At 42.4% G+C, this 25,857-nt stretch overlaps 1 protein-coding gene across 3 annotated transcripts in view; it reads right to left on the bottom strand.

The window, feature by feature from the left end:
- Positions 1-3,903: 3,903 nt before the first annotated feature.
- LOC142572360 (putative sodium-dependent excitatory amino acid transporter glt-6) overlaps positions 3,904-25,857 on the bottom strand; it is a 76,452-nt gene continuing 54,498 nt past the window's right edge. For all 3 annotated transcript variants that reach the window (XM_075681427.1, XM_075681426.1, XM_075681425.1), the window contains exons 4-10: positions 23,895-23,937; positions 20,563-20,665; positions 19,448-19,574; positions 13,605-13,838; positions 12,580-12,774; positions 10,437-10,571; positions 3,904-6,818 (exon numbers count right to left, since the gene is read on the bottom strand). In XM_075681427.1, coding sequence (XP_075537542.1) covers positions 6,659-6,818; positions 10,437-10,571; positions 12,580-12,774; positions 13,605-13,838; positions 19,448-19,574; positions 20,563-20,665; positions 23,895-23,937 — 997 coding nt within the window. In that variant the 3' untranslated portion in view covers positions 3,904-6,658. The remainder of the gene's footprint in view (positions 6,819-10,436; positions 10,572-12,579; positions 12,775-13,604; positions 13,839-19,447; positions 19,575-20,562; positions 20,666-23,894; positions 23,938-25,857) is intronic.

Here is a 25,857-nt window from a genome sequence, read left to right as displayed (position 1 = left end):
TTTTAACAAAAGTCAAGCCATAAATCGAAATTACGCTTCCGACAGTCACTAGAATTTCACTTTCTCTCTCAAATACAACAAATTCCATTAAAATAGGTCCAGGGGTTATCTCAGAAAAACGTTTTTGCGTTTTACATGTATTTGAATAGGTCGCTTCGGAGTTGGGCCAGAGCTAAAGCTTCCTCTTAAAGCATACCTTTCTTTGGCCGACCTTTACAAGTTTGGCGTATCGGCTGCTGCTGGCTGCTACTGGTTTTTGCTGCTAAGTCGGTAGCTATCTTGGCGGATGTTAGTGACGTTACCGATGCTTATGAAGTTCTAACATTAGAAAATCGAAATCAAATCATTTCAGTGGTATACCAACCCCTCAAATGGTAACATGAAAAATTTTACGGATTATTTCGACCAGATTATAAAATACGCGTCACTAAATAAATGCTCGTTTTTGTGCAGTGGTGACTTTAATATTAATATTCTTGACCATAACTCTACTGTACATGATTTCAACGTGAAGATTCTCTCCTGTGGATTTGTGAACTTACCAGAAACAGCAACACGTGTCACATGGGCTACTGCGTCGGCACTGGATCTAATAATTACGAATATTGAAACAAATGTGCTCTCCTTTGGTATAATCGCTTCTGGTGTGAGCGATCGCCGTCCGGTGTTTGTCGTCTTTCGGAATGAGCATGCCAAACGAAACAATGTGAAAGAGTCTATCACTGTGCCGCGCATAACACATGCCTCTTTGGAAGCATTTAAGCACGAGATGATGAACTTCGACCGTTCCTGTGTGCTGCAGAAAACTTATGTCAATGATGCGTACGACCTTTCTTTTTCACCATTTCCTTCGTTTATATTCGAAGCACTTTCCATTCGAAACGTACACGAAAAATAATACGAAAAAGATAAGAAAACCATGGGTAACAGGATAACTTTTCAAAATGATCAAGGACAAGAATAGTCTCTGTCCAACGTTCCTTCGAATACGTGCAGAGGATACACTCCTTCACTTTAAAAAGTTAAGAAACCGATTAAACTCTGAGCTACGGAAAGATAAAACATATAATTATCAGGAGCTCTTCTATAGCGTCAGTTCAAGGAGACCAGACATTGCCCGGAAAGCTTTAAGCGATGTCCTAGGTCACCATGCGAATAACTCTGTGACAAAGTCTATGCTAATAAATGAAAGCGAAATAAAAGGGAGGGCACTTGCAGAATACTTTAACAAACATTTTTTCATCACAAAATCACATTTCTTCATCTCGAGACCTTAGGGACACTATAATCTCCACTTATCCTAGTCAGCTTAGTGAGACTACATTTTTCGAGCCTACTGATGCAAATGTAATTTATAACGTGTACATGGGAATTAGTAACAGCAAAGCTTTAGATATCAACAGCATGCAGATGAAACCATTGAAATATATATTACCCATAATTTGTCCCTTGATTTCACACATCTACAATCTTACATTTGAGTGCGGCGTTTTTCCCAACGCAATGAAAACTGCAAAAGTATCTGCAATTTTTAAAGGGGGCGACCGAAATGTACCAACAAATTACAGGCCAATTTCAGTACTCCCTGTGTTTTCCAAAGATTTGGAAAAAGTCATTTCTTCAAGAATAAGTAAGTTTTTTCACAAACTTAAGGTACCATCTGAGTCACAATTTGGTTTCAGAACAGGTAAATCTACAGAAACAGCGTTATTGACAATGAAAGAAATTATTTTGAACAATATTAGTGAGAAATTGTATTCGGTGGGCCTTCTATTTGATTTTAGTAAGGCTTTTTACTGTTTGAATCATATGATTCTTGTTAACAAACTTAAAATGTACGGAATCTGTGGTAGACCACTCACATTGTTTGAAGGATATCTCCAAAACAGAAGCCAGTCGGTGTTTTTAGATAATGAACTTTCATCCCTTTTGCCTGTCAGTTGTGGTGTTCCTCAAGGGAGCGTATTGGGACCCCTTTTTTTTGTTACGTGCATAGATAATATTGCAAGTATGGATCCTACCATTGATTTTGTGATATACGCGGAAGATAGCACACTACTTCTTTCAGGCCCTAACCTTAACGATTTAATGGTGAAATGTAATGACCTACTAATTAAATCGTCCAGGTGGTCAAGGATGAATAAGTTAAAAAATAAATCCTACAAAGTCCAAGTTTATAACATTTCGCGCAAGAAACAAACCGATAATACGACACTGCATGCTTCACTTTGATGATCACCAAATAGGAATAGTTGAAGTGCGCAAGATACTTCGAGTATATTTTTCGTGTTATTTAATCTGGGATGCTCACACTGACCTTGTCTACAAGAAACTATCTTCCGTCTGCGGGTTACCGTCGCGATGTCGTGAAACTTTACCTTTGAAATGTAAATTACAAGTTTATTACGCACTTTTTTTTCTCACTTTAACTACTGCAATTTAGTATGGGCCACAATGACCAAAGCAAACATAAATAAGGTTCTCGTATTGAAAAAGAAAATTGTTCGAATAATCGCAATACAACTACCTCCAAGTATGCTTTTGAAGCACACAACATTGTCCGCGTCAACCATTTGTACAACTATAAGTTGTTACGAAAAATGTATTTTTCGACGGCATCCATTGCCAATTTTTATTCTACTCTGGCATCTTTGGACATGCATCGTGCTAACATACACACAAGAAGTATTAATACATGGAATATACCACGTTTTCGCACTAATTATAAATTACAAATGTTGTCTTATAACCTGACCCACGTCCTAAACACGTATAAACATACAATAGGACATGCCAAAGCTGAGCTGCGGAAATATTTTGTTGAAATGTGATTTCACGCCTTCGCTTGTAGATGCCGCATCTTTGCTTGGTTATTACTATGTTTATTTCTGAACACATGTATGACCAATTCAGCGTTTCGATTTTATTGTTCAACTTTTGTGTAAAGATTGTTAAACTCTCTATGCATAAATGGTGAATGTTTCTCTTTATTGAATGAGACTATTATATGCGTGCCTGTTGAAGATTTCCTGTACCACTCATGTGCTATTGCTTGTAGGGGTTTTCTGGACACAGTCAAGCTGCACAGGCAGCTTTTTGCCAGAAAACCCTCCAGTTGAACCTGGAAAATAAACTTATAATTATACTTATGTGCTTATATATTTGTGGATGCATATAGAAAGGTTTTATGTGCGTCGAATGAAAGTACCAGCACACAGGCTTGCGTAACTCCTGCATGCTGACCGAATAAGTCGTTCCAGCAAGCGCATCTCTTCTTTTGCGTGACCAAGCAATAAATTCATTCCTACATAAAACCTGAACATTTAACGGCAACTCAGAGGTATCTCTAAAGCACATTGATATCTTCAAGGAATAGATCATTATATTCAACGATTTTTTTGATATATTTGATTTTCTTCGATTTAGCCATTCGGTGTGTGGCACTAAGTGTGTGTTCCTTCTTAGACAAGCCTCCAGAATGGGAATGTACCCCTGTGACACAAGTGGTACAGAGTTCCTAAATGTAGTTAGATATATATTGTACTTCTCTGTACACACAACTGTCATCGGACTAATCATCATTGTTGCCTAGGCAAGCGTACTACATCGCCTTAGTCCTTGTGACATCGCTGTATAGGCGTCTCACAAAGTGCATCCAGCTGACCAAGTCTTTGCATTTCTACATAGCTTGTGCATGGTGTCGTGCATACATATAAAAATTGCATGAAATTAAAGTTGTGACAGTTCCGGAAGATAGATGAATATAAATATTGTACGAGGATATATATATATATATATATATATATATCTATATATATATATACACATTGTTCTGTCATCAATATTAAGGCACTTTTTCATTGCGTATCACACCATTTCTAAGTGAAATCAAGATAAGACCACTTGCAATTTTCCGCTGGCTATCTCGATGTTCACGTTTAATGCCAGGCGGCCATTTATTTCACACATGGATCCATGTCCAAACGCACAGTTCTACATGCATCTTGACGCAACCGGAAGAAGAGGCAATATGTTATGGAACTACCTGTGTCAACGAGACACGCTACCTTTAAGCACTGGGATTTGGCACTGTTTCTCTAAGGGCGTTATTTGCAGAAAATAAGACAGAATGAAAAAAGGCATGCATGAATTTGTGACAGAGTTGAACATGTGTCGTAAAATTGGTGCTTCGTAAAGGGGAGTTTGAATCTGACGGCCTCTTGGAGCACAATTCAAAGCTTAAGTAACACTTCACTGCGACGTTTACAGCTAGTGAAAAGTCCTGAACCATACGATCAAAGATCAACACTATGAAAACTCGAAAAATAGAGACAAACGTATTTCAAAAATGTTTTGTCCAACGCCACAGTTTGGACACATTAGCCTATGCGAGAAGTTAAGATTCTAAGTCACTACATGGGCATTTCTTCCCTTTGTGTTGCTATATGATGCAAATGGAGCGTTCTTTTTTTAATATCACATCTTTGTGCAAACAAGTGTTGCTGTCCTTTAAGGTAGGGATATATGGATTTAGCCAGTAGAACACTACGAATTATCTCCCAAGTTCAGTTTAATATTTGAATGCTAATGGGTTAGTGATGAAGCTGCAGCGAGTGCAGGGCTCGCGACGCTAATTGAAAAAAATACGACGACCATGCCCTGTCCAGACCACGACACGTTAGGACTCACTGGCTAAAACGCTCAAAAACACGGCCAGACTTAACGTCTCTAAGAATGTACATACTTGCGTGTAGAGAATCAATACGACAGCTGCTTGCATAATGTACTACAGACATCCACTTGTGTTAGGCAGGAATGTGCGGTTTTGTTAAAACGGTGGGGGCTTTGTGCAGATAACTGCTTACGGTGTTTTGTACCTTCTGAAGGGGGTGGGGACGTCATTGATCCGCTCTCTTTCCTGAGTTACCGATCACAACACTGACAGTGCGCGTACCGGCAGATGCGAGTGCAACGCCAATATACGAAGGTGTCAACGCCGGCTGAAGAAGAAAGAAACGCACATTCGAACCCGAATATAAAGAACCCGGAAAAAGCAAGTTATTCTTTATATAGAAAACGGTAAACTTACTGACCGATACTCGAACAAGATAACTCTCTCATTACGAACTGAAGGGCCAGTGTGATAAAGCCGCTTGAATGCCGAGAAATCAGCGTTCAGGAAAAGCATTTTTCTGTGCTGGACACAATTTCTATGGTTGAAGCGTTGCGCAGCTACAGTGTCGACGTTGGTCGAATTATATTGAAGCAGGATTACACAATTTCGTATCGAGAACATTGGTTTCGTTGGCACCGAGGAAAAATTTTAAACACAGGCGAATATTACTGTCTACTATGCAAAGTATTGTATTCAACAAACGGGACTCTTCTTTACTTCTTTTCGCCATTGGAGATAACAAATTCGTATATGGCCAACGCATCATTAGAGTTAGTTTAACTTCTAGGCGAGTTCGGCTATATCGAATTGCCCCATGTATTGAACTGTTGTTTAGAGCATAATCTTGTTCGTTATAACCGGGTTCGACTGTAATGTGTAAGGCGGAACTCGAACATTTGTGTCACAGGAGAGCTCTGTCACACATCACGTGTGCTTACATATACATACACACACAAAAAAACAGAATACTGCTCAACTGATGAATACGTATTGAAAGACTAGCGCACTCCACGTCGCACTCAACTCCACGTTCATTCACACGACAACGGAGTCTTGAGAGTAGATGCTTAAATGAGTTTAATATGCGACGGGAGGAGGAAAGAGTAGGATAGGCATATAGACTCGCCGATTCCGCTCATGGTGGCTTTCACCCTAATGCCACGGCAAAAAAACGTGCTTTTTCACAGGTCGTATACGTATGTGGCGGGACAAGAGAACCAGTCGCCTGGAGCTGTGTAGTTGTCCAGGCTTTTCTGGTTATTGCTATATATATATATGTGTGTGTGTGTCTGTTACGTTTAGGGCCTTACGCAGAGTCTTCTCAAATGGGGAGAGTTGTTCAGCCATATCGACTTCCCGAGGATAACTGGCACCGGGTGTGAAGCAGCGAACGTGAGCAAGCATACAGGTTATCATGAAACTTGGCCGCACCATAACAGAGTGCGATAACGCTAATTGAAGAGTAAGCGTTGTAAAGGTGCCATAAAACATTCGATTGACTGGTTGAATTGATTGGCTGATTTTATTTTACGTCCCTAAGCAACCCTTGGACCATGAGATACGTCGCAAGGGGGAGCTCTAAATAAGACTTGACCGCCTGCGGTTCTTTAGCGCGCACTGAATTACAAATAAATAAGCTGCCGTTTATTGTATTCACTGAAGCCATCCGGACGCGGTTAACGTGGCTGTGAATCTGGCTTGCGACGTCAGAAGGGCACAGTTACTCAGCCAGTGCGGAGATAGCGGGGCGATATGCTAGCGGAGCGGGAGAGCACGGTTGAACGCTGCATTCGTTACGTTGCCATGGCGTTAAAATACGCCGGGCGAACGCGTTGGCGACGTGAGACGTACGATCGGTACTCATGCACATCTTGAATTTTGCCCGAAGAGAGTCTGTTGCAATTCGGTACACCTATTCTTTGCGTGGTACCGCTTCGAGTGAGGGCCCCTGTGAGCGTCCTTCGAGGGTAGCTGGGCATTTGATCACAGCGTCGAGTCTCGCAGCTTCTCGGCCGCTCCTTCGTCATTGTTGACGACGACGACCTCGTTGAGTTCGGAAGGCTTCTTCCGGAAGCATATGTGGTCCACTAGGGCGCTTGTGAAGCAGTCTCCCAAGCAGTTGTTGGTTGTCCGCGCACGGTCGCTGTACAAAAGAAGCAAGTGAAATCAAGTTAAAAGAAAAACCCTGTAGGATCTATCATGATGAATACAACACAACAGACATATGAAAGCCGGGTAGTCTACGGGAGATGGGCGGTCTAATGCTGAATAATGCTGAATTACCGAATAATACAAAACTGAACACACACACACACACACACACACACACACACACACACACACACACACACACACACACACACACACACACACACACACACACACACACACACACACACACACACACACACACACACACACACACACACACACACACACACACACACACACACACACACACACACAAAGAGAAAAATAGAAATAGAGAGAGAAATAAAAGAAAGAGAGAATAGGTAACTGCGAGCTTGCACCTCAGACTAAAAGAAAAGACGAAAGATGAATTCGTTTGTTCATTATTATCAATATGCACATTCCAGGGTAATTCTCAAGGAGAACTTAAATATCTATATGTAGAGTAGTTGAGTGAGAAAATAAAGAAGTCCTGAGTGCGTTACAACGTTTGTACTACGCAAACAGATGAATGAGACTCAGAAAACTGCAGTTGTGCACTGGAGGTCACGTCTTCTGAAATTCCGAATGCGACGAAGCGTCCGAGATACAGCTTAAAGATAAAGTAATCGCTGCACCTGAGAAGTGCTGGAGTATTGCGCTGCACCGACAATATTGGAGGTCATGCACTGGAAGACGGTGCCCGGGAAGTGCTTTAGGCACAACCACATTTGTGAGTGAGATAGCCGCAGAGAGAGGGCACCACAATCCCACAATCAGTGGGATTGTGCGCTCGGCCCACAAGCAAGGGCAAAGAATTATGGCATTTTGGAAGAACTTCAGTACGGCTTCAGTTCAGAATAGGTAGGCGTTTGGATGATAACTTATTTGTTCTTACTCAGTGTATTGAAATATCAAGAGTAGAACGCAGACCGTTATATGTGGCCTTTTTAGACATTACAGGAACGTATGACAACGCAGACCGCATCATTTTGTGGGATATTCTGGGAGGGGAAGGTTTAGGCGACGATTGTATACAGCTTTTGAGAAAGATTTACGTAAAAAAATACCGTTTCCGTTGCATGGGAAGGGATGAGGAGCAAGGAGAAAGTTGATATCAACAAGGGACTGAGGCAGGGGTGTCCTTTGTCCCCACTGCTGTTTATGATGTACATGGTGTAGATGGAGAGGGCGCTATAGAAGGAAGCAATAACGGGTTTAATGTCTCATACAAACAGGCGGTTACAGTAGTTGAGGAGTAGCTTTAAGGTTTATCTTATGCGGACGACATTGTGTTGCTAGCTAACATGCAAAGTGATCTGCAACATCTGGCTGATATCTGTGGACAGGAAGGCGAGAATTTAGGTTTGAAATTTAGCATTAGAAAATCAGGTGTTATGGTATTCAATAAAAACAGTGAACAGACAATGGCAATACAGGGCCAGGAAATAACTCGGGTAAAAGAATATAAATACCTTGATATATGGCTAAACGAAGGCAATAGATATATGGAAACACATGAAAGAACAGTAACGATAAATGGGAAGAGATATGCAGCCATTATGAAGCACAGAGCGCCGTGGGGATGCAATAGGTACGAGGTGCTCCGGGGTATATGGAAAGGTGCGCTGGTTCCAGGAATTACTTTTGGAACGGCGGTTGTTTGTTTGAAATCAGGGGTACAATCAAGACTCGATGGTAACCAAAGGTCAGTGGGACGCCTCACATTGGGCGATCATCGGAAGATTACAAATGAAGCTGTTCGAAGGTTTGAAGGTATTATTGCAAATATTTGCATACAGGAAAGTATGCAATATTAGTAAATTAGTAATTAGTAAATATTAGTACAGAAAGAGGTCCCAGAGTTTAAACTGCCGAGGGGAAGACGGTGGGTGATATGGGCTGGACTAGTTTTGAAGTGAGCTCACAGTAAAATTGATTTTAAAGAACAACTGCTGAATATGGAAGAAAGTAAATAGGCTGGGACAATGTTGAGGTATTTGTACAGGAAAAACATTGATTCCCAGTGGAGGAAAAGAACTAGGAAGCTTACCAGAAAGTATGCGGCCTGTACGGTGAGCAACGCAGCAACAAAGAAGGTCAAGCGGAAAGTCAGAGAGGCTTAGACAATCTCATGGGTGGCGGAAGTGGAAAAGGAACCTGCCATGAATAACTACTTAAGAGTAAAAAAAACGAAATCAGGAAAAAAAAACAATTTATTATAACTCAAAGGGAAATGAGATCAGGATGCCTTGGAACACGCACCTATAACGTGAGATATAAGAAGGACGAAGAAGCGTGTGCTTGCAGCGGTAAAGCTAGGGAAACTATGGAGCATGTTTTATTATAATGTGAAGACATCTGCCCAGCGGTTAATTTAGGTACCATTGGCCTCCTTGAAGCCCTTGGGTTCAGCGAGAGCATGGGGAAAGTAAACATGTGCGCAATAGAGATTACTAAGAGGCGATATGAAGATTGGTGGAAGAAAAGTGGGCAAACGACAAAAAATGGAGACGTACAAAAACAAAGTTCACAGTAGGGGGTCTGAAAATTTGGTTGTGGGAGTTCATCATGTTTTTTTCCTTTTTCTTTGTTTTAACCTAGATAGGACATTAGGCAGTATGATATAGCAAGAGCTTGGTGGCGCAACCCACCGCCCCGTTCGAAAGGAGACGCTCATAACATCCATCCATCCCATCCAGTGCCCATGCAGTGGCGAAAAGGAGTAGCATCAGTTAGCACTCCTAAAGTGTAACATTCGCCAAACCGCACCTTGTATATTGTTTATTGTTTAAATGTAACTTAGTCACAAATAATAGGAATAATTTACCACTCACCGGTCATGAGTGGGGCGTAAGACGTCATATGCTAACGGTAGCCCGAATTTCGTCCAAGGTATAGGTAATCTCATTTACGAAGGCGATGTTCATGCTGAAAGCGACGCTGTGGACATTTTGGAGTCCTAATTTATCAGTTTAACTAGGCTTAATATATATACTTACATAGAGTTTTTTTTATGTGGAGGAACACCCCAGGTTTGTGAACGAAAGTCCTAGAATTATCGTGATTATCTCTCACCTAATTCACTATGTCCCATCGTCACTCTGGAAACAGTCTTTATCTGCCTATGTATAGTGACAATCTTGTGGGAAAAGCGTATATATGAGGACAACTGGTCCTGCATCTTCTTCTTTGTCTTCACACGTGATCTTGCACTTTCCAAAATTTCGTTTCACTGGTACCCGCTCGGCCATGAGTACTGTCTGCAAAAGTGCGTTATATATCGTTTGTTTGACGGTCTGTGAGAATACTTCTAAGGTTTCCACCACTTCTATGTTACTATATATGCGATTAAGGCCAAGAAAAACACTCATGGCCTCCAGGAAAACTGTAGCTATCGGCTGTTAATGAGGCGAATGCCGACCAACGCTGGTAGCGTTTACGTAGGAACAGACACGTTGCGGCGCCTGTAATGCTCAGGTGTGGAACAAACTGCCGACAATGCTTGCCGCATCCCCTATTGGCCCGAACTTGAGGGTGCGGTTTGTTGCTGTACCATTCTACTGGTTCAGACAGAAGGAGATATACTCACAGAAGCCACTCGACGGTGAACAGGAGACTGACGTCGCTGACCGGTGCGCCAATAACTGACAGCGTCATCACCATGAGGAAGAGCGCCGCGCTGGGAACCGACGTCGCCGCCACGCTCACAGCTGTGGCCGTGATCCTGCGTTATGGGTCAAGACGGTGGCACAAGTTGAGCACGAGCTCCGGGAGTTAAACTACAGCACTAAGCATGAATTCAGGCTAGTTGGTCTGTAATACTGAGATCATAAGTAGCGCTAAACAGACAGATGCAAGAGCGACAACACAAGGCGTAGTGTGTTGTTATTACGCCTCCATGTCCTCGTCTCTCTAGCGATACGTCAGGAATCTCGGCGTGAACGACGAGAAATGGAAGTGAAATTGTGTGCAGTGAACGAACCTAACCATCCGCCTAGCGTGAATGAAAGCATTTAGCTTAAATACTGTATACATGTACGTTCGCGCAGCTGAGCAGTTCCTATACAGATACACGGGGACGGAGAAATTGTTTTTCTTGGCAAGAAATGCAGTGAATTCGATTAGGCTTGTTGCATTAAAATGAAGAAGTAAATATCTAGTGACAGTCGGAAGCATACCTTTTTTTTAACCATTCATCTTCCTTAAAAGAAATAGAAAATTGCAAACTTAAGAAAAAAAGAACTTGAGCATAAATTTTAGAACTTTGTAACTCAGCAATATATATATATATATATATATATATATATATATATATATATATATATATATATATATATATATATATATATATATATATATATATATATATAGCGCAGTTATGCGAACTGCACGTAATAATAAACCTAAAGAGAACAAAATTCTTTATCACAGAATGCTCTGAAGTGTACCGCTATTTAGCGACTAGGACTATCGCAACCCCCTCATAAATGATGTAGCAATCTTACGTGAGCTTAAAATTCATATGTCAACTTTTAACGCTCCAGATGCTCTAATAGATGCTATCTACAGAACTACAATATGCATTTTCGGCGCGAATTTAGTCACGGATTTGTAAAGTTTTCGGAACTCACTAATTTTCGAAAATGTTTGTGAATGATTTCAGGTCAGATGTCAAAATTATGCTTGTTAGAATTATTAGGATCTAATTTTCTAAAATGCAGCAAATCTCAATCAGATTGGTTGACCGGTTGTCTCGTAAACACGTTTATGCGTTTTACAAGTATTTGGATAGGGAAATCCTAGTTGGCCCTGAGCTAAAGCTTCCTCTTAAAAGCGCTGACTGAGCTGGACGCTGCGATTTACATGTTATGTCGCCGAATAATTTTGAAGTATGTACTTCGTAAACCGTTTATTGATTAATTTTCTTTCTGTGATGAAATTGGAATTGTTGGCGAAAAACATTCGCTCCATAACGCGAAAACAAATAGCTTTAATAAAATATATATTATTACCCAGAAATAGCGTCGAAAATTTACTTTCTAGTGACAATAGTTGCTTAACATCGTAGTTTGAGCTTGCTTAACATGGATTGCCTGTCTACTTAAATTTCTTCTGATTGCGCAGCATTTTATTATTTTTAATATGTGCCTCATTTCCATACCGGATATTTTATAATACCCCGTGTTGGTTACTTACTACTCAATGAAATTTTCTGTAGTTGCAACCACTGTACACGTCGGCGTATAGCAACTGTATGCAACAGTCATAAATGCTGACCATGACCCCAAATGAGTGAGTGAGCAAGCTCGTCATTACTGAATGTAGTTATGGTCCATCGTTAAGTAACGACGTATCGACGCTATACATAATCCTCAGTACTCTTATGTCACAAACTTTCCAATGAGAGCAGCTTGGGCGACGCCGTGATGCCTTCAGCCTGGATTGTTATGGGCATGAGTGAGCCGTGGTTCGGAAGTATTAGAAGAGCAGTGGTACTACGCTTTCCTCACATCCTAATGACAGCGTATATGTATCGAATTCACCTGCAAGGAATTTTTTTTTTCATTCTATGTCACAGCAGCGGCCCAATGCAAACCGTTTGGGTTATAACATAGTCCCCCAGATTAAAATTGCCATAGCTTCTCCCGTTTTGTTGTTGGTTTGAACAGAAAGCGATGAACGTTTTCCACTAAAAGGTTCCTGCATTTGTCGTCGCACGCGTGCGAACTCACAGGACCGCGAAGTAGTCTCCCGACGAGATGGCGATGTCGTTGAGCTGCGCGATGAAGATGCTGCAGACTGTGATGAATAGTGCGGTGCCGTTCATGTTGACCGTGACGCCGACGGGCACCACAAACCTCGTGACGCGCTTGTCCAGCCCGCAATTATCCTCCAGGCACTTGAGCGTCAATGGCATCACGGGTGCACTGCAGATGCGCGAGGAAGGAAATCATATTGAACCACATTTACGACGTCCGTTAGCCGTGCGAGCTGCAAGGAGGTAAGAATTTGAACTAGCTCCGCAGAAGCCAGATGGTAAACAACGCGTGCTACTGCATGGTAGCGGCAACGCCCTGTCGGGCATACTTTCTCTTCTAGACGTGCACTGAAAAAAAAAATGCCCATTTTACAACACGCTTGGTTGTGCACGCGATATTTATTGCGCACGCCATGTCTGACTCTCTCGATATGTATTCCAAGCAAAGCGCGCACAATGCCGTGGTTTTCCTTTAGATGCACGACACTCTCTGGCAGCATTGACTTCATTCGCCGTACATCTCATCTAGCCATAATATCCGTGACACCTGGTGATACCATGCGTAACTCAACTGCCTTTAGAGATTCATTGAACTACGCTACAACCCTGCCAAGTAAATTATTCTGCAACTAAGCAAGCAGGTTAACCGAACGAATTGACGAGCTCGTTTGCTAGACGTTTGTCCTTGTGGCCCTCTTGTATCTGAAAACAAAGGACAATCGCGCTGTCCTCCAGCAGTCCGTATAGCAAGAAAGAGACGGAGAGTGGATCGAATTCATTAGTACGCAATCTATCGTACAAGACGTCCTTTACTTGAGCCAGTCTTAAGTGTGACAGTATTGACAGTATTGAACCTGAGCCCGAGAGAATGGCAAAGACATAGGCCTACACGCAGATGTGGACAGCAAGTTAGCATGTGATTCAAAAGGGCAACTAAAGGGAACAGCAGTGATTGCTAATAAAGGTGCTCATCCCGTCGCATAATTCGTGTTCACGTACCTGGCGGCCGTGACGAAGGCGCACAGACCCACGTACGCGAGCTCGCCGAGAAACTTGAACGGGTTCTTCCGCGTCACAGCGAAGTACAGCAGGCACTCGACCACGAAGAGCTCGACGGCGAGACCCGATAGCACGGTGGCGACGAGCAGCGCCATCTGGTGGAACAACGCCACGATGCTGCCCACAGAGAGGATGCGCGCGCACAGCAGGCTCATCACTCCCACTGGTGTCATCCTGCGGGGAAAGATTGGCGCAGACGGTGAATAACGCATGAATTGGATCATTTCGATTGTCCGGGTTCCCATAGCTAACGAATCTGCAAAATCGTTGCAGTTCAGATGAAGCGGTCAGGAATCGTACCCAGAAAGCGTCGTAACACATCCCTGCGTTTTTTCGTTGCTTTCGTTGTCGTATAGCTGCAACGCGCGTTACCCCAAATAGCTAGTGTCTCTCGAAGGCGATACCTTGAAAGCCGTAGCAAGATTTAGCGTTGCGCAAGAACCGTACGCACGGTGTTCTATCAATACGCGGAGGCGACATGGCGTGACGCAGCCCGCAAGACAACTGCTGATGCGCTGCAGAAACATCGCCCTGGCAAGATACCAGGCATCTCAGAACACAGGTTCTACGAGGAACGCTGGCAGCGGCGTCACAGGCGTCGCACCTCGACGATGCACGAGAGGAGACCGACGGTAAACCGCGGGCGGTGTTTGTCAACGCCCAACGAAATTTTTAGATAGACTTAGCTTGACAGTTACTTTCTGTTGCGTCCATTGCAGTGCACATGCACCGTGGTGCACATGCACAACTCCTCAGCATGGACGCTAATGTGTGGGTGCGCAGCGCTCGTGCCAGAGGCGGAAGTCAGAACGCGGTGCTGGCTTTTGAGCCCTTTGTGCGAAGCGTGACAATGTGTCCACTTCGCCATTTTTGCAGCCAATCGCACTGCGCGTCTCTCGAGGTCTTCCAACCCTCCGCGCGTGGGCTTCTCATGCGCTGTCGGCATCGGGACAGCACGGCGGCGGCGACGGCGCGAACGAACCCCGAGCGCCCGTATAACGGCTATCGCAATAATAATGCGGGGATGGGTGGTGCAGTTACGTAGTAAAAGCTAGAATCCACGACTCAAACAAGTCAATGACGAAGCAAAGCAGTTGTCAGCAAGCGTTAACGAAGCGCCTGCTTGTTTGGGAAAATGGCATCGATTTATCGATGCCATTTTTCTGGATTATGCTAAAGCATTTGACAAGTTACCTCACCAACGCCTAATACTCAAGCTCTCCCAGCTGAACCTGCACCCTGACGTCTTAAATTGGGTTATTGAATTTCTCACTAACCGATCACAGTCAGTGCATGTCAACAATCGCACCTCCGCACCCCTCCCTGTAACTTCTGGCGTCCCACAAGGTAGTGTTCTAGGCCCCCTACTTTTTCTTATTTATATTAACGACCTTCCCCTTAATGTTTCCTCTCAAATACGTATGTTCGCTGATGATTGTGTCATCTACCGCACAATTACTAATGACTCTGACCACAGTATCTTACAAAATGACCTCAACAAAGTGCAAGGCTGGTGCAACCACTGGTTAATGACCCTTAACGCCAATAAATGTAAAGTAATGTGTTTCACTCGCCGCCATCAGCCCTTATACTCACCGTATAATATTACTAATACTACCTTAGAAAAAGTGGACACATTTAAATACCTCGGCGACACCCTTTCATACGACTTAGACTGGTCTGCTCATGTTACGCGCATTACTGCATCTACTAACCAAACACTTGGATTCCTAAAACGCCATCTGCGTCATGCACCGCAACACGTCAAACTACTAGCATTCAAGACGCTCGTACGTCCGAAAATTGAATACGCATCCCCCATCTGGTCACCACATCAAACTTACCTTATCAATGCACTTGAAAGAATTCAGAATCGTGCGGCAAGATTCATTCATTCTTCGTATTCTTATAACACTAGCGTATCACTACTTAAAGCACAGTCCGCCTTAAACACGCTATCATCCCGGCGTCGCATTGATTCGTTAATCCTCTTTCACAAGTTCTATTACAGTTCGCTCCACCATGCACCATATGTGCTGGCCCCACCCCCTCGCCATTCCCTGCGTACAGGGCATTCCTTGCAAGTAACCCGTCCACGCAGCCGAACTACAACTTTCTCTGCGTCCTTCTTTTGCCGATCATCAAGCGACTGGAACGGCCTGCCCGGTCACATAACTGAAATCACCTGTTCAACGACGTTTGCTGATAAGCTTATTACTAATATTCTTCACTGAACTCATGTGGCCACCAATTAAAATGCACATTTGTAAACCCCACCCCTTATGTAATACCCCCACTTCAGGGGTCTTTAAGGAAAATAAAAGTGAAGTGAAGTGAAGATACAGAGTACCTTTTTAGGTGCACATGTGGAAAGATATTTTATTAGCTTCCTTTCGTCTTGTCTGTGAATGCGTCAGCATCTGGAATCTCAAAATGAAAAAAGAAAGTGTATGTGTGTGTGGGAATCCGGTGACATGGTAGGGAGGATCGGGAGAGGTTACAAACACACACACACACGCACACACGCACAGGCACACACGCACAGGCACACACACACACACACACACACACACACACACACACACACACACACACACACACACACACACACACACATTATATATATATATATATATATATATATATATATATATATATATATATATATATATATAATTCGATGAAAAAACAACTTGCCGCAAGTGGGGAACGTTGTGGGATCGTGCCCCACCTACGATAAGTTGTTTTTCATTCACATTCATTTCCATTAATTTATCGTTCCTTTATTTCATTTACAAGCGCAAGTAATTTGCCTTGTTGTCCTTGGTGTCAGTGTTTGTTGGCTTCTTATGATATGACTACTAAAAATCGGGCCCCTCGTTTTATCACCTTTCTTCCCGTTTATTACATAACGAGGGTCTTGTATCCGGCAACATTAACGCCTTCAGGTAGCATGTGTGGGTTTATTGACCGGCTGCCTTCACCCAAAAAGATCACGTTCTGGTGATGCCTGCGGCAGAAAGGATGTGCCCCATCCGCCGCCAAGGTCTGTGAGGGGTCGCGCTGGCTAACACTCCCATGGTTCTACCAGAAAAAAAATAAATACACAATAAGGTCGATGGGGAACCAGCGCCGCGGTAGCTCAATTGTTAGAGCACCGCACGCTAAATGCGAAGGTTGTGGGATCGTTTCCCACCTGCGGCAAGTTGTTTATTCATCGAATTTCATTTCCATTATTTTTCGTTTCGTTTATATATATATATATATATATATATATATATATATATATATATATATATATATATATATATATATATATATATATATATATATATATATATATATATATATATATATATATATATATATATATATATATATATATTCAAAGCGCAGTTATCGCGCATTTACCGCTAAATCACGAATGAATTTCATGTGAGCCTTGTGTCGATGTTATAAACCGAACTGCAGACAGAATATCAAACACTTTAGCTGTGGTCGAAGACGTTGCATGGTATAGCCGAATATCAGCCTGTATACCTAAATGAGGGATGACGAACGCAGATGTAGATGAATTGGGAAACCGAAGTCATCTGTGTATACATGGGCGTGTCCAGGGTATCACATATACACGGTGTTTCTTTTTAGAAGGTCCAAAATTTTTTAACATCGCCGGTGTCAGATATAGTGAAATTTTAATCCTTGAATCTAAATTAATCGATGAAGCGGCCATTACGTGTGCGAGAAATCGAGATGCCCAATGAAATAAGTGATATAGTTACCCTAACTTTTTATTTAACTGTTTTACATTTTAATCTACGAATTGTAGCTAGTGGGTTCGCACGGCGTATCCACATGGAACGAATTTTAAGGACTGCACCAGTTTTCAGATATTAATTTTCAAGGTGTCCGACGAAATGCGTTGGTGTTCCAGTTAACTTCGTGATTCAGTGCATAAAACGGTGTTTTATTAAGAAGTGGACGCCAATGCATTTCGTGGACACTTGGAAAATTAATGTCTCCAAACTGGTGCAGTCCCGAGAAATTGTTCCAAGGTGACACGCCTTTCGAACTCGCCGGCTATAACTGGTAGATTTAAACATGTGCCGTAAACCAATTAATTAAGAAGTTGATTACCGTATTTATGATAATCATTTAACGAAGCATATTGAGTTCTCGTAGAACTAATGGCCGCCTGATCGAGTAATTTAGATGAAGGGTTAGACTTGTGCTATCTGTCACAGGCAATTTTTACAAACGTAGGACCGCCTAAAAAAAGAAAAAAAAAGGCACCCGTTATATCTAACCGTGCCATTTGTTCGGAAGCGACCATGAACGCCATGCGGCGTCTTGTGCCGTCACAAAATGCACTCCTTTTTTATATTTATTCCTTCCGCAGACAATTCGACGCTTGCAACCACAAGTACCCATGGTGGATATATGGTGTCTATCTTCCAATACTCGTGAGTTGACAATATATTAATATGTTATTGTGTAATACCTGGAATGCTACATTCGCCTTTCCTTAATGTCTTTACGGCTACAGGTTGTCTGTTGCGTTGTGTAATTAGGCTAAGACATACCTTCACATGTTCCGTGTTTCACAATATGGGAAAGGTAGGGGGGAGGGTGAGGGGTGTTGTGCTGCGTCTCTGCAATGACTATAGCACTGGACGCTGCACGAGGGACACCAAAACACACTGTAAAACGCCTTGCTAGCAGTCTCTGCACTCTTAGACAAAGGTACACCCTTTGGGGTGTATGTCTGCCACACAACAATAATCGTCATCTGCCTTGCTTGCGTTTCCTTTCTTGAAAACGCCACGCCCGCTACTTTCCTGTCGGGAATTCTATGTCATGCTGATAACGCGCATGCCGTTCGTTACTGGAAAGTACCGAGCTCGCAGCGTTAAAGAAAGGAAATGTGAACAAGATAGATGACGTTTATTGTTGTGTGGCAAGATACAACCCAAAGGGTGTAATTTTGTTTTAGAGTGGAGTCGTGCCTCTGAGGTACGAAAAAGGCTACGCGGTATAAGGGGCCGAGTAGAACATTTTTTGTCTCACGAGAGCTCTGTGAACTTCCAGCATTGATGAAACTGACCCACTCGATATTGTATCTGCGAGTCTGTGTAGTATATTGACTGTAGGGCTTACTTGGTCGTCAAGTAATTTTATATCCGGAGCCCGCGATAATTGTTTATCTAGTGTTACGCTAAGATACCGCTTTATAATGTTTAAATGCTCTTCTTCCAAGGGAATGTGGAAGCTGTTTACTTAATGCTCGTGAAAGGCGAAACTGTAGCTTTCGCATGGGATAAGGACATTCCCCTTTCATCGACCAAATTGTTAATATTATGTAAACGTTATCGCAAAGCCTTTGGAGGTCACTTACACTTGAGCCAGAGGCCCAAATGCAGATGTCATCAGCCTGACGAGAAGAGTGCAACACAGACGGTAATCATCGAGGTAAATCCGACATCACGCAGTTAAATAGAAAAGGGCTTAGTGCGTTATAACCGTATTTAGTGTGACGGAAACAAAATTTCCATAACAGAAAAATATAATTGGCCCGCATGGTTTTCTTTGTAAGAACCAAATACTGTCAAGAACTGCGATTCTCAAGACTTGTATCCGTGAGTGAGCGAAGGAGGAACAACAACATAACTGAAAACGTATTGCACATTCGTGTTACGGCCGATCTTATGGAAGGATGAAATTATCTAAAAATTTAGTTGGCACTATAAGACGAGAGAGCGTGCTGCCTTATTTGTGTGACTCACCACATGACAAGGAAGACAAGCTTCATAATGACGATGTCCAGTGCCGCGAAGAACTGCTTCAAGATTTCAACTGGCTGGCCAAGTGTGCCCAATGCGCTTCCGAAGACGACGCAGAATACGATCAAGCCTGCAAAGTAGAGATAACGGTTACCTCTCTCGGAGAAGGGCGCTCCTGAATTTAGGTAAAGCAGAAAAATACCCGCAGAATCGTGCAGGCAAGGATTTAAGCGACAGCTTTGTATTTAAGCCACCTGCTTACATGCAGTGGTACGTGGATTGAAAGGAAAAAAAGAAAGATGTTTTTTTTTGGACTTAATTAAACACAAGTACTCATTGTGTCAACAGTAATGCCATCACCCAGATCTCTATAAAGTGAATAAGACAAACACACACACAACACAGACAAAGCGTATGATCGAGTGAACTAACTGGAAAACGGACAATGCGAGTCAATTATTATACGGTAAACTTGAAAGACGTTTTCTTTAACAGTTTATATAAGGTGGGACCCACCTGAGGAGGCACGACAGAGGAAATGGGCAACGTGTGCCATTCGCATATCGCCTTCCTCTCCCTTACTCCTGTCCTACCTAGACTGCCGCACGCATAACCCGCTTAAATTTAATTACAAATAGTTACTGCCATTCACGCATTCTTATGAAGAATGAAAAACACTTTCTCCTTGAAATGCGTTCATATGACCAAACAGCGCAGAATTAACACGAATCCCGTGAACAACGGGAATAGAAATGCTGGCTTGCTGCTGAGGTAAATAATAGGAAGAGTTAAAGAAAGAAAAAGAAAAAAGAAGTGTGCGCGTAAATGCTACGACGCAAGCGACAACATTTGAATTCTTCCGCTACGTCCGCATATCCCAGAGAAGGGTGGTGACACGTTTATAGCCCATCCATTGACGAAGGCCTAGACCAGTGCCCCATGATATTTCTCTTCATTAAGGGGATATTTTGCAGGCTGTCAAACTTTGTCAAAAGCCCTTTTACATGCCCACTGTAGCAAGGAAAGTCACAGATGAGATGCGTGATTGTCTGTGCCGGTAATACACACAGAACAGTTAGCGCTAGTACGAGCTTCAACAACGCGACATGCTTGCTCACCCAAGGAGTTGGTCCCAGATCTTCGTGACCAGCTCCTTTTCGAGATTTCTCTTGCCGCTTCTCCTCTAAATGAAATATTTCTCTTCTCGTACGAAGTGTAACCCTGGGGCGAAAAGAAGCGACAAACGAATAAATGGTCGCGAAGTACTGCTTTCAGAAGTTGTCATGCTGAGCTGGCATGATTTCACGTCCATATTTTTCAGACGATCTTGTAATAGCGTTTTAATTTTCTGTTCACACCGCACATAACGCTAAGAAAACTGCACTGAGTCCAAGTCTTTGACGTCGCAGGTGCAAACGTTGCGTTACCAATACATATTTTGTAAACGAATTGTCCTCCAAGCGGATTAATCAAATCGCCTCGGACTACATTTGGTGACAAATATCGTAGTTACCGCCATTAAGCACAATTTTAACTTTTGGGACATGACCGAATTATATTGCGTTGACAGTGTCTTCACAAGAAAAGTGTTTACACTAAAGAAAGCATGCGTCAACTCATGAGAATGTACTTAACGGACCTTGCAGAGGGAACGTGCAAGTCAAGATAACACACCACTTATCGCCGAACATGAATAATGTAGCAAGAGAGTTGAGTCAACAAAAAGAAAGAATAAGAAAGATGCACTGTTGCTTGCCTAGAGATTATAACCGTTCACACCCAAGCAACGTGATTGAGAGGAACACACTAAACAAGATCAGCATGTTCACGCTGAAGTTATCGCAATGTTAGAATAATAAATGGCACGCAATTTAAACGACCAATAAACACGTTTGTTTGAATTGATGATAATAAATACTCTGAAATTATTCTACAAAGAAAAAAATTATAGAAATTTTGAGAATTTACTACCTAAACGTAAGCATTCTTTGGATCTGCTGTTACTTGGCTTTTGCTTTTGTTTCCCAAATTTAAGTTGGCGCACCCCCAAATTTAAGTCTGTCCACCTCCAAATTTCAAACTGTCTACCCCAAAATTTAGGTTTTCTCACCCCCAAATTTTAAGTTGGCCCACTCCCAAATTTCAAGTTGGCCCACCCCCAAATTTCAAGTTGACCCACCCCGAACTTGATTTGGCCCACCCCTACTATAGGCTTTCACATGCATTTTCTATGGAGTCCTATGTATCCCTATTGGTAAGGTGTCACGCTTCTCGCGTTACGGAAATGATTTTGCAAACGAAATTGTCCGGGTGTTCGCCAGAGAATACTTACGCATTGAACCATATTATTATAGCGCAGCTCTCATGCACCTGTTCCTGAGGCGAGATTCGGTGTAGGCGGCGTAGAGAGCGAACGAGCACAACAAAACATGAAAGAGCGAACGCGGAGCGGGATATGAAAGGCGCAAGCCGCGAACGGCTATCGTACTATCGGTTTCGTACTATCGTCTGCTCGCGTCAGCTCTCTCTCGCGCTTGGTTGGTTTGCTTGGTTTAGTCTCGTTCGCACTTTTTTTTTTGGGGGGGGGGGGGGGGTTTGTAATCTGATTGTATGCGCGACGCGAATTGTGTAGTTCTTTCCGGAAGCTACAGGGCACCATTGATTACACTGGGACCTTCGACGAGTCATGAATAAAAGCCGACGCGCTTGACCCGCACATAAGGTTTTCGGCAATCGCCGAATCTGCTATATGTCTCTCTCAATTTCTTTGCTCCAGTATATCGCGAAATGAAAACGCGTATAGAGCTTCGCTCTTATTTCGCATTAGTGAGTTATTTTTTTTCTAAAATGTTATTTTTTTTGTTGCAGTTGCCCCTTATTGCTAACGAATCTACCAATAATTTACATTTACACTACTATGAAGAATACATGTCTTCGCAAATTACGGATTTCTTTAATACTTTTTGGGTGACAGATTTTTCTAGGATACTCGCCAAAGAATGCTTACGCGATAATAAGCATTGCGCAAGTATAGCTATGAGCAGCAATAATTGACAAGTAGAGCTAGTGGCGGCCGTAAATACCAAAAGAGACATGACTGTCAGCATTGGTACATAGTACTCGCTTAGAGAATAATATCAGAACAATACATGACTGTGGTTTGTGCACGGCGTGAAAGTCCGAAGTATGTGCGTGTATTTTTAAAGGTCGCTTTGAATCCGTTATGATGAAACGTAATACCTATATTTGCCAGGACTAACGGTTATCGAAATTCGCCTCTAGTTTTATTTATTGTCAAATGGAACTCGCTACCTGCAAACATTGTCTCGCTTACAGAATCATCATCATTTCATGCAGCGCTGCTAACCTTTTTAGAGTGTATGAACCTATCCGAACCAACATTTGCTTGAATATTTACTTACACAGTGTTTTCATGTGCTTGGCATTGTATAAAATTCATTCCGTTTCATCTGATATGTGTCTGTGTAGGCTGTTTACCTAAATCATCATTCGATTGTATCCTTAAGCTCGTGTTCTGGTGGGTACTGATTGCTTGCATCGCATTTTAGGTTCTTATGCTTGTTTCACGCTACTAAACATTGTATAAACTCCGTTTTCCTTTTCTTTCTTTCTTTATTATTTTCGTTTGTTTGCTTCTGCTTGATGTGTAGATCATTTTTTTATGGTTTCATATATTTGCATTGTACACATTTCACTCATGCTTGAACTTTTTCGTCCTCCCCCCCCCCCCTATTTAATGCCCTAACGGGCCCTTAGGGTACTCAAATAAATAAATAAATAAATAAATAAATAAATAAATAAATAAATAAATAAATAATGCTATACTAAGATTGTAGCAGCTTTGAAACGATGCAGATGCAGTGCCTTTGAGGTAAAAGAAAATGCATTATCGCTTCGAGGAAACGGTGAAGTTTTACGGCAAAGGCTAAGTATCTCTATCTGTAACCATTCAGAATATGCACCTTTGTAACGCCAGCGCTACTTAAAATGAACTTCCTCAAAACGTCAAAGCTTTTAGATAGCTTTTAACAGTACGAGAGAAACAAGTATCAGAAGTTCGATTTTTTAGAGAACACTACATGGCAGCTGAATAAGAAAAGATGGAGGTAACGCATTTTTGAGATTAGAGGATCTCGTCGTCCCTAATTAGGTACTCTCATGCAACGTTTGTGCTTCGTTAAATGCGTCCAATAATGGTAACGTTCAAACTTCCCACGTATCAGTGCAAAAAAATAAACCTCGCATTCATATTGCGTCATGCTGTCTGACGTAATATTTTCTTTTTACTAAAGGGGGAAAGACCATACACATAATGTTATTGCATATATGCTTGCGATGAACACCATGGGTAGGCCCTTTGCAGAACGCTCAGCAAAATTAGGTATTTAGGGCGCGATTAGATTAGGTAGATAAATCATCAAATAATCACCTGCTCAACGCAAGCCTCTACGAGGTTTTCGGGAAACGCATTTCTGAAAAAAGGCAGCAGCAAGAAGCCAATGTTAGTCAGCACGCTCAAGCCAATAAAAAGAAAGTCAAATGAAAGAGCATTGCCTGTGTAGCACTTGCGCTACATGAACATTCAAGAAGGCAGGGTGACAACGGGGAGTAAGTGAAAAAAAAAAAGAAACTCAGTAAAGAAAGGTTTTTTGACAATCAAAAAACGCTGCGCTAACCATTACTACCAGCTTTAATTGAAGCACCACTTCTACAACAAGGCAAACTGACGAGCAAGTTGTAATTTTGCCAATCATTTCCTGAAAGGGGTAATGAGTGGCAATGTTTATTGATGTGCTAAAGAAGAAAACTGTACACTTTCTTTTGTAAAACAGAATGAAAGTTTTACAGTCTGGTTCCCGAGTTTACAGAATACACGACAGCAAATAATTAAATAGCGAAACGATGTAGTTATAAAGATGCGCGCTCCTCTCGGCATGCTTCTGATTGCGCACTTGGAACTGAGCGACAGAAGTCTGCTTCAAGATGCGCTGTGAATCCAGTTTTGCGTTATAAAATTGATAAATGCCAAAGTGAGGACGAGCTCAGAGCAAAGATCTGGGCGTGCGCTAGACCCATACGACTCGACCAGCTTGAAAAATATCATGTTATCCTTCGTAGAATTTGGACAGATGCACTGGTATTACGCTTAACATTGCAAGAAAAAGAAACAAGAAAACAAAAGCGAAACGAAACAATACTGAATATATAACACTATCGAAGTTCTTTCCGGGCGCTGTGGACCCACGTGAGCTCCGTCGAGTGTTCACTTGCGGCAAAAAACATGTCTTTTAAGCTCCGTCGAGAAGAACCAAGCGTGGAACTCCGGCACATACTTCGGCAGGAGGAACACGTTGAGAAAAGAATAGTTATAGGATTACGCATAAGAGACTTCTGCTTCAGGAATTGAAACACTAAATTAGGTTGGCTTATTCCAACAGCTGTAGTCATAAAAAAAGACCTCGCCCATTTTTTTGCAGTCTCCACGCGACTTAGACTAATATTTCAGCTTTCCTCATAGGACTGCTGTCTATGACAAGCCACGCAATCGTCTTCATTTATATTTCTGTCAGATCTTGCAATTAAGTGCCGCGTTAAGTACGGCGGAAATACAGCGGGCTGAGGGCGCAGTAAGAGCGGGCACGAGTGAAACGCTGCAGAAATTTTCGTCGACTGGTTTCACCGAAAACATCTGAGCCATAAACCGCACGCGTGGGCATTGGCGTGTGACCCGGAGTGATTCGTGTAGAGTGATTCATGTAGTAGTCCGAATCGCATTCACAAAAGGTTGCATGCAAAGCCTGTGTTGAAAAGCCTCGGCACGATGCTCAGCGTCATCGTTTGCAGTAAAATTTTGCAGAATTGTTGACTTTTTGAATTGCCTTCGTGTAATAGCACTAAGATCCTCGCGGTGTCCGCACTGCACGTTTTTCATTGTTATTTCAGTGCTTTGCCTGATCACTGGGTCTCGACACTGAGGTGAAAAGTGACTTCGAAGTAGCATTAATGAAAACACTCCGTTCGCATCTATATTGCTGAAGTGTGGTTATAGCGGGCGCTTTTTTTTTTTTAGATCACACAGAATGTCTGAAAATCGCCTGCGGCATAATTCCGGTGATTTGTCCGGAAGAGGCGGACAATGCTCGCACGAAAACTCGAAATGCATAATCGTGTAATCAGCAAAAACTCACCAATTAAATCTTTAATGATTAAATTTACGGTGCATATTGGCACTTGTAGTCGTTTATCTTTCTCCGGTGACTACTTTTCACCGGCTAACAAATGTTAAACGTTATCACTCGGCGCAGGACTCGCCGGAACGCATCGGAAATTTCTCGAACGTTAGACAATTTTAGTATTGCGTACGTTGCGTACGCAAGGGCGTTGGGTACGTA

The sequence above is a fragment of the Dermacentor variabilis genome, chromosome 2 (genome assembly GCF_050947875.1).
Source record: "Dermacentor variabilis isolate Ectoservices chromosome 2, ASM5094787v1, whole genome shotgun sequence".
Lineage (NCBI taxonomy): Eukaryota > Metazoa > Arthropoda > Arachnida > Ixodida > Ixodidae > Dermacentor > Dermacentor variabilis.
Note: the sequence above shows the minus strand (reverse complement) of the source record. Positions and strands in the feature narration are given on the sequence as shown.